Genomic DNA, 12,479 nt, shown 5'->3' with positions numbered 1-12,479 from the left:
ATCTCTGTTATATGTCTTATATATACCACCTTTCTGCCCTATTTTATGACTAGTACAGCGCCACAGACTGCCCTGTGCTCTGCATGTTAATAAAATTACATCATTAAATGTGCACAATGTATGAAAGATTAGCTACAGAAATGTACTGCTGGGCGGTCTAAAAATACATTTGCTGACTCGTCATTGTGTGCTTTTTTTGTATCCAAATTAACCATACCATTATACATTCTTTTAAAGGCCATGAGTTGCTATCTGAGCTACAACAGCGTCGATTTAATGGTTCAGATGGAGGAGTATCATGGTCTCCAATGGATGATGAACTACTTGCTCAGCCACAAGTCATGAAGCTACTAGACTCACTCCGAGAGCAATATACCCGCTACCAGGAAGTTTGTAGACAACGTAGCAAGAGAACTCAACTAGAGGAGATTCAGCAGAAGGTAATGCAGGTAAGGACGAAGTTGTTCTTGAATAAGATGGGGAAGAAGGCTTGAGCTCAAATCCCAGACTGTGTTCTCTGCAAAACTAAGAATCAAATGAGGAGCTTCTTGCTATTCTTCGTGATTTTTTTCACTCCAGAAACTGCAGCATGCTAGTTTGACCGGATGCTTTATATTTTGGCTACTAGGAGGGACTTTCTAAAGATTCCTCTGATACATGGAGGGGGTAAGAATGCAGAGCTCAGCTCAACCTGCTTTCACCCCCACACTGAATAACCTTCACATTGTCCCGTTGTTGTCTACTATGGCAATGTACTCTTACGTTGTTAGAGGGTAGAAACCTGACATGTTAGCAAAAGAAAGAACGTTAACAAATGAGACAGTTGACTGTAGTTTTGCTTAAGAGTTGGAAAACTTCCCTGACACATTGGCTGTTACTGTTACCTAAAGTTACTGAAAGTTCCAGTTACTGAAGGTAAGCCATGATTCCTTTACTTGTCTAACACTGTATTTTGAGGTTACTCTGACCAGAATGAACAGAAATCATCCTAATCAATTGTGTTAAAGGTCATAATGAATTGATCTGGTCCTTTGGAAACAGGCTTGTAATTGGCACTTCCAATATTTTATCATCATAGTCTTAGTAGAGATAAATTAATTCAATTTCTTTGATTATTTCTCAAGTGTTCGTTACTTGAAATTAGATTTATATGTTTTTAAGTTTCTGTGAAGCTTGACTATGGAGAAAATTGAATAATGCTTTTAACCTTTACACACTGACATTTCTAAAGCACGGCGAGTGCAAATCAAGTGCTGACACTTCAGTGTTCCAGGTATGGGAAGATAAAAACTAATCAATCTTGTTTTTATTTCTAGGAGTAAAAATATTAACCTACTGAGAGGAATCTTTTTCACTTGTGTAGTCATTCAGATAATAAAAAATTTTTTAAAAAAAGCGAACTTCTGATATTTTTGCGTTGGAAATTCAAAAAATATATGCAAAGGTTTCACCCTTCGTACTGTATAGAACACATTAGCATGGCAGTGTATGCATGTATAATGGGGTGATGAGAATTTTATTCCCTGTGGTAAAGTTATAGTGGCTGAACAAGATGTGCTGATTGAAAAAAGAAATTTATAACTAGCTTGGCCAACTGCCATTGTTAATGCATTTAAATAACTTGTTTACTGTGGCATCAGCCTCATTTTGCAATATTTTTATTAGAAATAGTCTTTTCTTTGCTCTGTCTACAGTACGGATGCTGCATAATAAGTGAACTGAGTCTCAGCAAGAATGTGCTTTAATATTTTACTGAATTAATCTATTTTATAAAGTGCATTTTAAAGCTTTCTAAATGCTATACAAACAAAAAATTACTAAATCTATAAACTGATGCAGTTTCTTTTTGGCTTGTGGGGAAAAATTGATCTAATGGAGAAAAGTAAAGAAGGTAATGATGGACTGTTGGAGATAAACTGAAGTGGAATTTATTTTGTCAAAACAAACAACTTATGGTATAACATGCAGTATTTTCAGTTGGAATGAGTGTGTGCAGAGAAAAGTTACTTGCTGTGTTGCTAATTTTTTCTGTTTTGATTTCCTGTTATTTTCATTGCAATTGCATCTCTAGTCATTAACATATGTTTTACAAAAATAACATTGCTGCCTTCCTCCAGCTCCTTTGGTGACTTTTCTCAGATCAAATATTTTTCACACAAGGAAAAATCAAGAACAGTAGGGGCTTAATATGACAACCGAGGGTTACTAGAAGTGATAAAAGTAGGGAAACCCCAGGATGCTTTTGGAACAAATATGGTGTGTTCTGAAATGGTGCTGCTTATAGGAAGGAGGCTGGGGGGGAAACCACAGACATAATGACTAAACATGAAGTGAATTGAGTTACCTTCGGTATGGATAATGGCATTTCTTTCCTACTGTTACAAAGTGGCCTAGCAGCACTAGAAAAATTGCCCGGTTGTCTCCTGAGTGTGTTTCATTTTTCTTTATAGTTACAGTGTTGCACTGTTACTGTATTTTTCCTGAAAAACTTTGGAGCTGTTCTGTTGTCTTTGTTTAAACAAAAGATGCAGTAAAAATTCATAGAATCATGGAATCATTAAAGCTGGAAAAGACCACCAAGGTCATCTGGTCCAACCATCCTCCTTCCACTAACATTACCCACTAAACCATGTCCCTAAATGCCACATCCAACCTTTGCTTAAAGACCCCCAGGGACGGTGACTCCAACACCTCCCTGGGCAACCCATTCCAAAGCCTAACCAAAGAAGCTGGCTTCCGATGTTCTTTCATTAAAGTTCAAAATATGAGGGTATTCATAGATTTCAGTAGGATAGAGGACTCAGTAAGAGTCCTGAAGTAAGTCTCTGTAAGAGATTTTCTTTAGGTTTCATTATGGCTGTATACATCCTGGAAATTTAAAGCTTTATTTTCCCTTAAGGTATAATCTGGTAATTCAGATGTGTATAAATTGAGATGCTCTGCTTTAATTTAAATAATAGCAAAAATGAGAATAGTTTTTAATAATAATAAAATCTCATGTCATAATCCAAAACTATCACCAGGACCCTGCAGAGTTCTGCCAGGGCAGATCCAATAAGATGATGCCATTAAAACTCTGTAAGAGGCTTCTGTAGTTTGAATGGAGCAAGTTGAACAAAATAAACATATAAAATACTAAAGGTATAAATTTTAATTTTGGAATAAATACATATAATGTACTTGTGTGTTAAGATATTCAACAAAACAGAGAGAAAACTCTCAGATGTGAGGTTGAATACAGCTGTACATTGTAATTCAGTTAAAAAAAAAAAAAAAGTCTTGTTTAAGTGTCCTTATCAAAAGAATCATGTTTTAACTTGTTATAGACAGATACAAAGTGACACCAATCTTTGCTAGATCCCACCTGCATTTATGGAGATGACAGGCTAAGGTTAATGAAAAGTAACTCCTACATAATGCTTTTGAAGATATGAATGGATTGAACAAGATAACTTCCATAGATTATATATTTCTGCTTATGTTAGAATTATTTTTATCCCAGTTTTCATGTAATTGATCTGCTGTTTTATTCTTTGTCATCTTTATCTTGTTTACAGGTAGTCAATTGGCTTGAAGGACCTGGATCAGAACAGCTAAGGACCCAGTGGGGAATAGGTGACTCAATTAGAGCTTCACAAGCATTGCAACAGAAGCATGAAGAGATTGAGAGTCAGCACAGTGTGAGAATTCCACTGTCCTTTTCAAGTAGCAAAACAGTTTTAAGTGCTTGTCGTTACATGCAATGTTTTTTGGTTAGAGTACCTAGAAATTTAGTGAATGATCTTATGGTTTACTATCTAAGCAATGTAGGAACTTATGTTCACTGTATGTAGATGTTATTTATTTTCTTTTCCAGTGTGGAAAAATAATGATTTCTATTCATGTTTTTATTTTATTTTATTTTATTATGGTAGAGCATTTTTTTAAGGTTTCATATAGAACAGGTGGAGTGAATTTTTTTTTTCCTCCCTGCCTCTGGTTGGGCAGGCAAGGGTTGAAAAATCCTATACTTCTTGGGTGAATAAGTTAACAATTTTCTTTATTAAACTACGTTTACCAGAAGCTGAAACTGGCTTAATGCTTTCATTGATCAAGATTTAAAATATACCTTTTGCTCATCATGAAATATTTAAGAGACTGTTTTGTAGGTGTACTGAATGTCTTTGCTTCTAAGTTCCAAGGCTGCCTAAGGTTCAGTGATTTTTTTCCATATATTATTAATAATTATAATTTATTATTAAACTTTAATAATTTAATAATAATAATTTATTATTGAACCAGGATGTGAATTTTCAGTGTTCTCAAAAGGCAACTCACCCACAGTGGATTTCCTCTTGTCTGACTTTTTGAATGTAGCCACTGAAAACTAAGCCCACTTTTCCGAAGTTCCCTTTACAGCTGTGGAATAAAAAATCACGGTTGGACTACAGCTTTTCCAATTTAGAGGAGAATAAAAAAAGCACACAGTAGTCTGAGAAACTGTGCCCTAGACTACATTGCTTCTGTTGGCTACGTCCTTTACTATGCTTTTGTTGCTCAGATGAAGGTGCATTGTAGGTATTCGTCTGTTTTGGTCAAGTGATCTCATCTCCTTTGTGTTTTCAGTGCTTTAAGCTCTTTGAGCAATGTTCTATGTTGAAAAACAGTATCTTCTGAAGTTTAAACCATCTTATACTTAGAATCCTAATTTGAAAAAAAAAAATCCACTGCATTCTTTATTGACAAAAGTAATTGTGAAAACCTTTTAAACATACTAGCACTTCAGACTAACAAGTTAGTGTAGACTTTGTTCTCACTGTCTGTAGCATAGAGAACTATGCTTTAGCTGTGGCTAAATACAGTCTTTGAAGTCAGTGAAATCCCAGTGAAGTTTACAGTATGACCTACAGCTTGCTCATCACTGTAAGGCACAGAAAATGCCAAATATTTCCTGGTTCTCTTGTTGTGGCAGGATTTTGTAGAAACAGAAAAGTTATTTTCCATTTTTATACCAACAGTAATTATTAGGATTTCCGTTTATAAATTCAAACAATTTTTTGAAAACAGCAATGGAATGTGGTTGGCCTTTTTCTCTCATTTCTAAGCATCTCACAATAGCTGAGTATTTTCTCTCCTAAAATTGATTTGACAGCTTGTTTTCTTTTTCGTTCATCTCTCTCATTTATTGCTGATTATATTGCTTGTATGTTAAAGACAATTCCAAAGATGCAAACAAGATTTGTTATCTTGTTAGACTTGTTATCAAAGTAGCCTTTTTTGCTTCAGTTTACTTTGAAAGTGGGAAAAAAAAAAAGGTATTTGTTTGTTATGTTTGGGGGTATCCCCATTTCCTGCCTGTTTTATTGATGGGCTCTATACTTGAGCTGTTATTTTTGTATGAGTGATGGCCTTTTTTTACATGGTTGAGGTGTCATGAACATCTTCGATATGTCCCTAGTGGAAAATAGGAGAAATACACATTTTATGTTTATTTTATATTATATTTTATTTTGTATCCATTTTAATTATATTATAAATATTATATAATTATAAGTATTTTATAATTATTAATTATTATAAACCATATTGTATGGTTTACCAGTCTCTTAATTGCACTGATAGCTTACTGAAAATCAATTACTGCAAACATTTTACTTTCTTTAATGATGAAAATAAATTGTTGACCTAGATTTTTTGTTTGACTTGCAATGCTATGTTTGATTTGTCATGCTTGGTAAGCTTGATTTGTACGTTCAATATCTAAAGGTAATAACAGGTGTTGTGTAAACTGAGTTAATGAGCTTGTGTATCTATGTATCTATAGCACAAGTGTGATGATGGAAGATTTTTCACTAGCTGGCTCTTTTGGGGTAGATGAAAGATTTATTCTGCTCTTAAAATTTTGGTTGATTGCTAATTTAACTTTTTTGTGACTTTTTTTTTCCTAATTGCATCTTATATTCTTTCTTCCTGTGAGCAGATGGTAGAGAAAGCTTTGGGTAAAAAAAAAAAAAAAAAAAAACAACAAGAACATGAATATTTATATTCTGTATTTTACATGCTTTGTAAATAAATGAAGCAAAAGCTGAAGGCATAACTTTAAAAAAAAAAAAAAAAAAAAGACAAACATCCTCACTGGAGATTGACAAGAATACTAATTCATTCAGATATTTTAGGCCAATAGATGGTGCTGTTCAATGTTGTTAGAAATACATAGGGCATTTGAATGTCATTTTACTGTTGGCTAAAATAAAAGCTTCCAGGCAAATGTTTTATTTTTCAGGCATCTAAATAATGCAAGATGCATTATAATTATTATAATGCATGTGATCTTGACATATCAAGTGATTTTTAAATCTCCCGGAATTGTTAAATATTTGAAGTACTTTCTTTTGCAAATATACCACCATGACAACATTAACTCCTGTATATGCATTCAGTAATCATAGCACTTGAAAATGAAGTTTTCAAGTTTTCTGCGCATTTTGAATTGAGTAGTATAAAGCTTTCCTTAAATAAGGAAGAAGGGTCATTTGGAAGTTCCAATATACAGAAAGCCCAATATATTTAAAAGATGATGATTACTTTCACTTTGTGAACAGTAGTAGTTTTTTTTCTAAAGGTTTAGGAAAATTACTGCTGGTTTCAGTTGTGTCACTGAAAGTAACATCTAGATAGTCTTTTGAACACCCTTTGGAATGCTTTACTACTTGTCAAAAATTGCTTTATTCAATAAAGCACTATAGACATGTAAGTATTAGAAGTTTGTTTAAAAATGGTGGAATTCTTCTGTTGGTTCAGTAAAGTAGTTCGAGTGGGAGTTTGTGCTGGGAGATAGTAATTATGCTGCTTATGGTTTGTTATCTTCCCATCTTTCTACACCATTTTTTTTATATTGCAGTATATGTGTTATTTAAAATGTGCTAAGCACTTTTTGAGTTGATTTAAAACTACAAAAGTTCTCCTCTCCTGTGAGATTTCATAATTATAGTGTAAGCTGTAATAAAATCATTTTAAAATCTGATTATTTATTAATCTGGAGTTAAGATGCATGCCATATTAAGAGAAAAATGTTTGGTATTATTTTAATAGTATTTTTTGTGTCTGTAGGAGTGGTTTGCTGTTTATGTTGAGCTTAATCAGCAGATTGCAGCTCTTCTAAATGCAGGGGATGAGGAGGACCTTGTGGAATTAAAAGCATTACAGCAACAGCTGAGTGATGTGTGTTACCGGCAGGCCAGTCAGCTGGAATTCAGGCAGAATCTATTACAAGCAGCACTTGAATTTCACAGTGTTGCCCAAGATGTAAGTTGTTCTTCCTAACTTTTCACGGGTTCACCTGCCAATGTGTTATTACTGTATTATTGTAAGCTTTCAGTTCATTGGAAAAGATTTAAGGAGGGAAGACAGAATGTCACTTGGAAAATGCCCTCAGTCTTCATTTACTGATTGAAACACTGGGAAGATGAATTTTTGGGAGAAAAGTTCATTGCAATATATCTTACATTTCAATAGCATTTGAAACGGAATGGCTAGTAAATAAAAAAAATCACAGAATCACAGAATTTCTAGGTTGGAAGAGACCTCAAGATCATCGAGTCCAACCTCTAACCTAACACTAACAGTCGCCACTAAACCATATCCCTAAGCTCTACATCTAAACGTCTTTTGAAGACTTCCAGGGATGGTGACTCCACCACCCACAAAAAATATATAGTTTTGCTCTTGCTTTTTTATTAGAATCATGTGCGTTACCCATACCACGATGATATCTTTTTATTTTAAAGATTATTGGATATACACTTCTTAGTTCCTTTTAAGAATTGTTTATTCCTTTTCTGTATTTGTTTAAAGAATCTTGGCTTTTTTTCCCCCACCTAGGGATGTATGCTTATAAGCAGGTGGGACATTTATCTCTCATCTTGAATTGATTTCCTAAAGATGTGAAAAGACACATATGAAATTACAGATTCCTAAACATTTAGGAAATAGATTGCAGACCCAAGCATCTCAAGCTCCAAACTTCTTTTTAAACAGCGATACTTGTTTTTTGTTTTAGTTGTCTCAGCAATTGGATGGCTTACTAGGAATGTTGTGTGTAGATGTAGCACCAGCAGATGGAGCATCGATTCAACAAACTTTAAAACTACTGGAAGAGAAATTGAAAAGCGTTGGTAAGCATAATATTTCTGCATTTCAGACTGATGCATTCTAATGAATGCATTATAGGAAAAAAGTGTCCTTGCTCCCCAAATGCCGTTTGAAAAGGACAGCAGATAAAGGAGTATCTGTCTCTTCAGATTTCTAGCTAAGTAAAGTTCCACCTAACTACCTTTGACTTGCTGGTGCTATCTAGTCTGGGGAAGTGTTCTGGAGTTGTCTTTTAAATGTTTTACTAATTAATTTACCGATTTACTAATTAATTTACTAATTTAATAATTAATTTACTAATTTACTAATTTATGTATTGGTTATATACCATTACTATGCATTTCATCTGTTAACAGACTTTTTCCCACTAATCATTCTTAATACCTTGAGAATATAGTGCTTAAATTGTTCCCTTCTTTTTGTTCCAAGAACTGACCTTTAATGACTAAGATTGTCTTTCACTTGGTTTTAGAATGTTTGTTTCTAACAAGTGTTTTGGAATGTGTATGTTAATAAACGCAACGCTTAAGCTTGTTACACTGTCAAGCTTATGTGGAAGAAGAATTGTAAAGCAAAATTGCATGTGGTAGAAATAATCATTCTTAGACTGTAACAGTGACTTATACGTGAAACAGATATTCCTTTAGGAGAATGAAGAGTAGACCTGCCAAATATAAATGCGATAGCAGATTGTAACTGTTAGCATATTTCAGTATTGAGAAATGTATCAACCATATCAGATGCATTATAAAATACTAACTTCTGCCATGGTGGAGCGTTTAGGTTACAACTGCCTAGCAGTGATGAACATTAGAGGTATTCTGAAACTGTGTGGATGAAAGATGTTAATTAGCTTTTTGTGTGCTGAAAATTTAACACTCACTGTCAGCTTTTATTCCTTTTCTTTTTATCTGCTAGATCATAAAATAGCAAAGACTTAGCTCTTTGTTCATCTGGAAGAATACTTGTGCAAACTTAGAAATTGGAAAGGGTAGAGAAATAGATGTAGTAACGTCCTTTTCACTTTCCAGCCACCCATCTCAGAGTTTCTATTTAATTTCTTCTCTTGACTTGAGGAAAAAAAAGCACAAATGAGAAAGTTAAATTTTTGTTTTTTACTTTTTCTGTTTTCTTTTTTTTTCTTTAGACTTAGGCCTGCAAGGCTTGCGTGAGAAAGGTCAAAGTCTTCTTGATCAGATATCTAATCAGGCATCCTGGGCGTATGGAAAAGATGTGACTATTGAAAACAAAGAAAATGTGGACCACATCCAAGGAGTGATGGAAGATATGCAACTTAGAAAACAAAGGTAATAACAGTCATAGTCACTAAGATTTTCATAAGCCATCTTAAAATACCTCTTTTTAAAAAGTCATCCTTAAAAAATCTCTTTTTAGAGAGACCATTTTGCTTTTTTTTCAGTGAAGAGATCTATTACAATTCATAATTCATAATATATTCATAATATATTTTTTAAAAAGACAAGTTTCCATGTCTGGTCTACTGGAGCGTATTCCTAAATCCAGGCACCTTGGCATTTCAGTATTTGTTGGGAGAATTTGAATACTTTCCTATGCTTGTTCCTTTTATATGCAGTTATGGAACAGATGCAGGAGATCTTCTAAACATTATCTGTTTGAGATAATAACACCAATATACCAATACTACAGTAGTGATCGTGGCTCTAAAAGTATGCACTGGTAATGTTCCAAATTTTCTACTTTCCTTCTCCAACCTCTACCCTTTTAGCTCTGTCCCCCCTGACCAGCAAAAGGGGAGGCACAGAGTTCAGCTTTGAAAACATGTTCGGTGTTTTATGTAAGTTTAAAAAAAAAAAAAAAAAAAAAAAACTTACATAAAAAGTTTTTTTAAAAAAAACTTACATAAAAACTTATGTAAGTTTTGGAAAAACTTACATAGGGTGGGGGATGAAATTTTAGCAGAGGAAAATACTGGGGAGAACTGTGAGAAGGATGGATTTTTCCACCCCTCACTTCATCCAAACTTTCCATTGATATATAATAATACTGTGGATTGGCTATATTACTGCCTTCTGCTCTATCTCCAGTCTGAGAGAATCAGATGATGATGCTCATCATTTCTGTTGTAACATCTGAGACAATGAAGTACTCTCCATAGAAAGTGCCTGAACTTTGTGGATGATGGTTGAACAAAAAGGGGCAGCTAGGGAGCAATAAGGTTTAATGCATGTCAAGTTGCTCATTTTAGGAATGACTTCTAAATACAAATTGTTTTCTTAGGGAACTCAGTGTAAGGAACCACATAGTTTGATATCACTTAAAGAACATCCTGTCTTAAGTATGTCCCCTGAATCCTGTTTACTTGCGTAGTACTGTTGTTTAGAGGGCCAACTGCACAAAGTTTTAGAGGACCATGCGTCACTGCAGTAAAACAGCACTTGGAATTCAGAAGTAAGAAAAGAAAAGTACATAGGAAAGGGAAAAACTTGATATATGTAGTGATGAACTCTGAACTAGCTGCTACTTCCAAAGATCAAAGTTGGAGAAGTTTTTTCAAAGAAGTGTTTTGTCATACTGTGAGAAGCAAGTAGAATGCTAAGTATTATTAGGAAAGGAGTTGAAAACTAAAAAGAAAACATCTTGGTGCCGCTGTATAGGTGTGTGGTGCATTTGTGTTTGAAGCATTCCATAATTCTTGTCCCTCTCCTCAGAAGGGATATAGAAATGTAGCAAGTCAGAGGACAAAAAAAAAAAAGGCAATAAAATGCTCAGACAAAGGTATGAAACGGTTTTCAGATAATAAATGATTAAACTGAGTATCTTCAGCCTGGAAGGGAGACAAAAAGTAAGATAAAGGTCTGCAAGAAAGAGTGAGCCAAGGAAAAGATAGGGATAGGTTTTGTTTTTTTTTTTCATTGCCTCTTTCTGTACAAAAGCTGAAGACATCAAATGGAACTGGCTTAAACACTGAAAATTAAAGCTGGTAATTAGGTATGTAAATAAGGTGTGGAACTCTTTGCCACAAGATTGTTTAAGCTTAACTAGTTTCAGGAAGAGTTTGGACAAATTGTGGGAGGATACACATATCAAAGATCTTTAAATACAGATGCAACCTGTGCCTCAAAGTCAGTGGACTAGAATTGCTGGAAGCAAGCACATTTGCATTACTGTAAAATATTGCTGTATACTTAATCTGTTTGGATGCTCTTTCCTAAGCATCTGTTATGCCTATATGCTTAAATAGGTCTTTAAATGCTGCCTCAGCTCTCTAAGTCAGTTAAAGTCAGACATTACATGCCTGTAATTCTTACAGTTGTATGAAGTGATTTGTGAATCCCTAGGTTGAGAAGAAAGTCCTGTGCATTGATATTTATGAGAGAGCAGATAAAGGCAGCAACTATTTAGATGATGTACTTCTTGATTAAAACGTTGAAGGACACTGTTTTAGCTCACATTTTCTCTGTTTCAGTCTTTCTACTTTAGCTTCAGCAAAGATCTTATAACCTCATGAATGTGTTCAACTTGACAAGGTTTCTAAACTAGCAGGAACTTTCATTCTGGCACATTCTGAATCTGACTTAATTGTCAGTATCCATAATCGTAACCCAGTTGCCCTAGATTAACCATAGCTTCTTGCACCTGTTGTAGTGATTGTTGGAACTTTTCTTGGTTTTGTGTTCAGTTTGTGAACTAGATTTTTTTATGTAATATTCCAGTATATCAAGTGAAACTAAATGAAATTCAAATCAAGACTGAATAGAATCTGTATATTTTATTAGTTTTATTAGTGTAGTATCCTTCAGATGGTGAAAAGAAATGGGAGTTAGAATTTTAGAATGGGAAATTAAGTTTTTATTAGGTTTATGTAACTAAACAGCATAGCTTATTCCAGCTAACAAGATAAGCTTAACCAGGCGTGTAATACATCTTATCACAACACCAGAGGTTTCTTGGTTAAGTACATACAAGAGAGCAGGGTTTAGCAGTAGTCTTTTCTCATCAAAAAGATGTTTGTAGAGAGAAATAGAAAATAAGTGGTTGGGAAATTAATGTAATTTATTTCTGCCTTCTGACATTTGTTTGCAAAAGAATCAGACTTAACTTAGACTGAAAATAAAATTCTTTTTTTTATAACTTTTATTAATTTAATTACCAAATTGTCATTGTCCGATGAAAAATACAGAAGGGTACTTTTAGAAAGTACAGAATACATAGTGTTCAGCGGTATTTTTTTGATGTTTAATTTTCCTCAAATTCAGTGGAATGTTTCTTGCTTACATATACATACAAGTAGTGTAATGTGTATTTCTAGGGACATTTTTCTGCCTTATTTATGCTTTCAGAACACACAAACTCTTTCCTTGCATTAT

General features: G+C 34.0%; 1 protein-coding gene across 5 annotated transcripts in view; it reads left to right on the top strand.

The window, feature by feature from the left end:
* The window catches only part of SESTD1 (SEC14 and spectrin domain containing 1), a 55,539-nt gene that overhangs the window by 35,679 nt on the left and 7,381 nt on the right, over positions 1-12,479 (top strand). For 4 of the 5 annotated variants that reach the window (XM_038181966.2, XM_027461089.3, XM_027461090.3 and 1 more), the window contains 5 exons: positions 238-449; positions 3,558-3,680; positions 7,090-7,284; positions 8,039-8,153; positions 9,278-9,437. In XM_038181966.2, the coding sequence (XP_038037894.1) occupies positions 238-449; positions 3,558-3,680; positions 7,090-7,284; positions 8,039-8,153; positions 9,278-9,437 (805 nt within the window). The remainder of the gene's footprint in view (positions 1-237; positions 450-3,557; positions 3,681-7,089; positions 7,285-8,038; positions 8,154-9,277; positions 9,438-12,479) is intronic. The other variant, XM_027461091.3, reaches the window with a different exon arrangement.

Source organism: Anas platyrhynchos, chromosome 7 (assembly GCF_047663525.1).
Source record: "Anas platyrhynchos isolate ZD024472 breed Pekin duck chromosome 7, IASCAAS_PekinDuck_T2T, whole genome shotgun sequence".
Classification (NCBI taxonomy): Eukaryota; Metazoa; Chordata; class Aves; order Anseriformes; family Anatidae; genus Anas; species Anas platyrhynchos.
The sequence above is the reverse complement of the archived record's forward strand: the minus strand, read 5'-3'. Positions and strand labels throughout refer to the sequence as shown.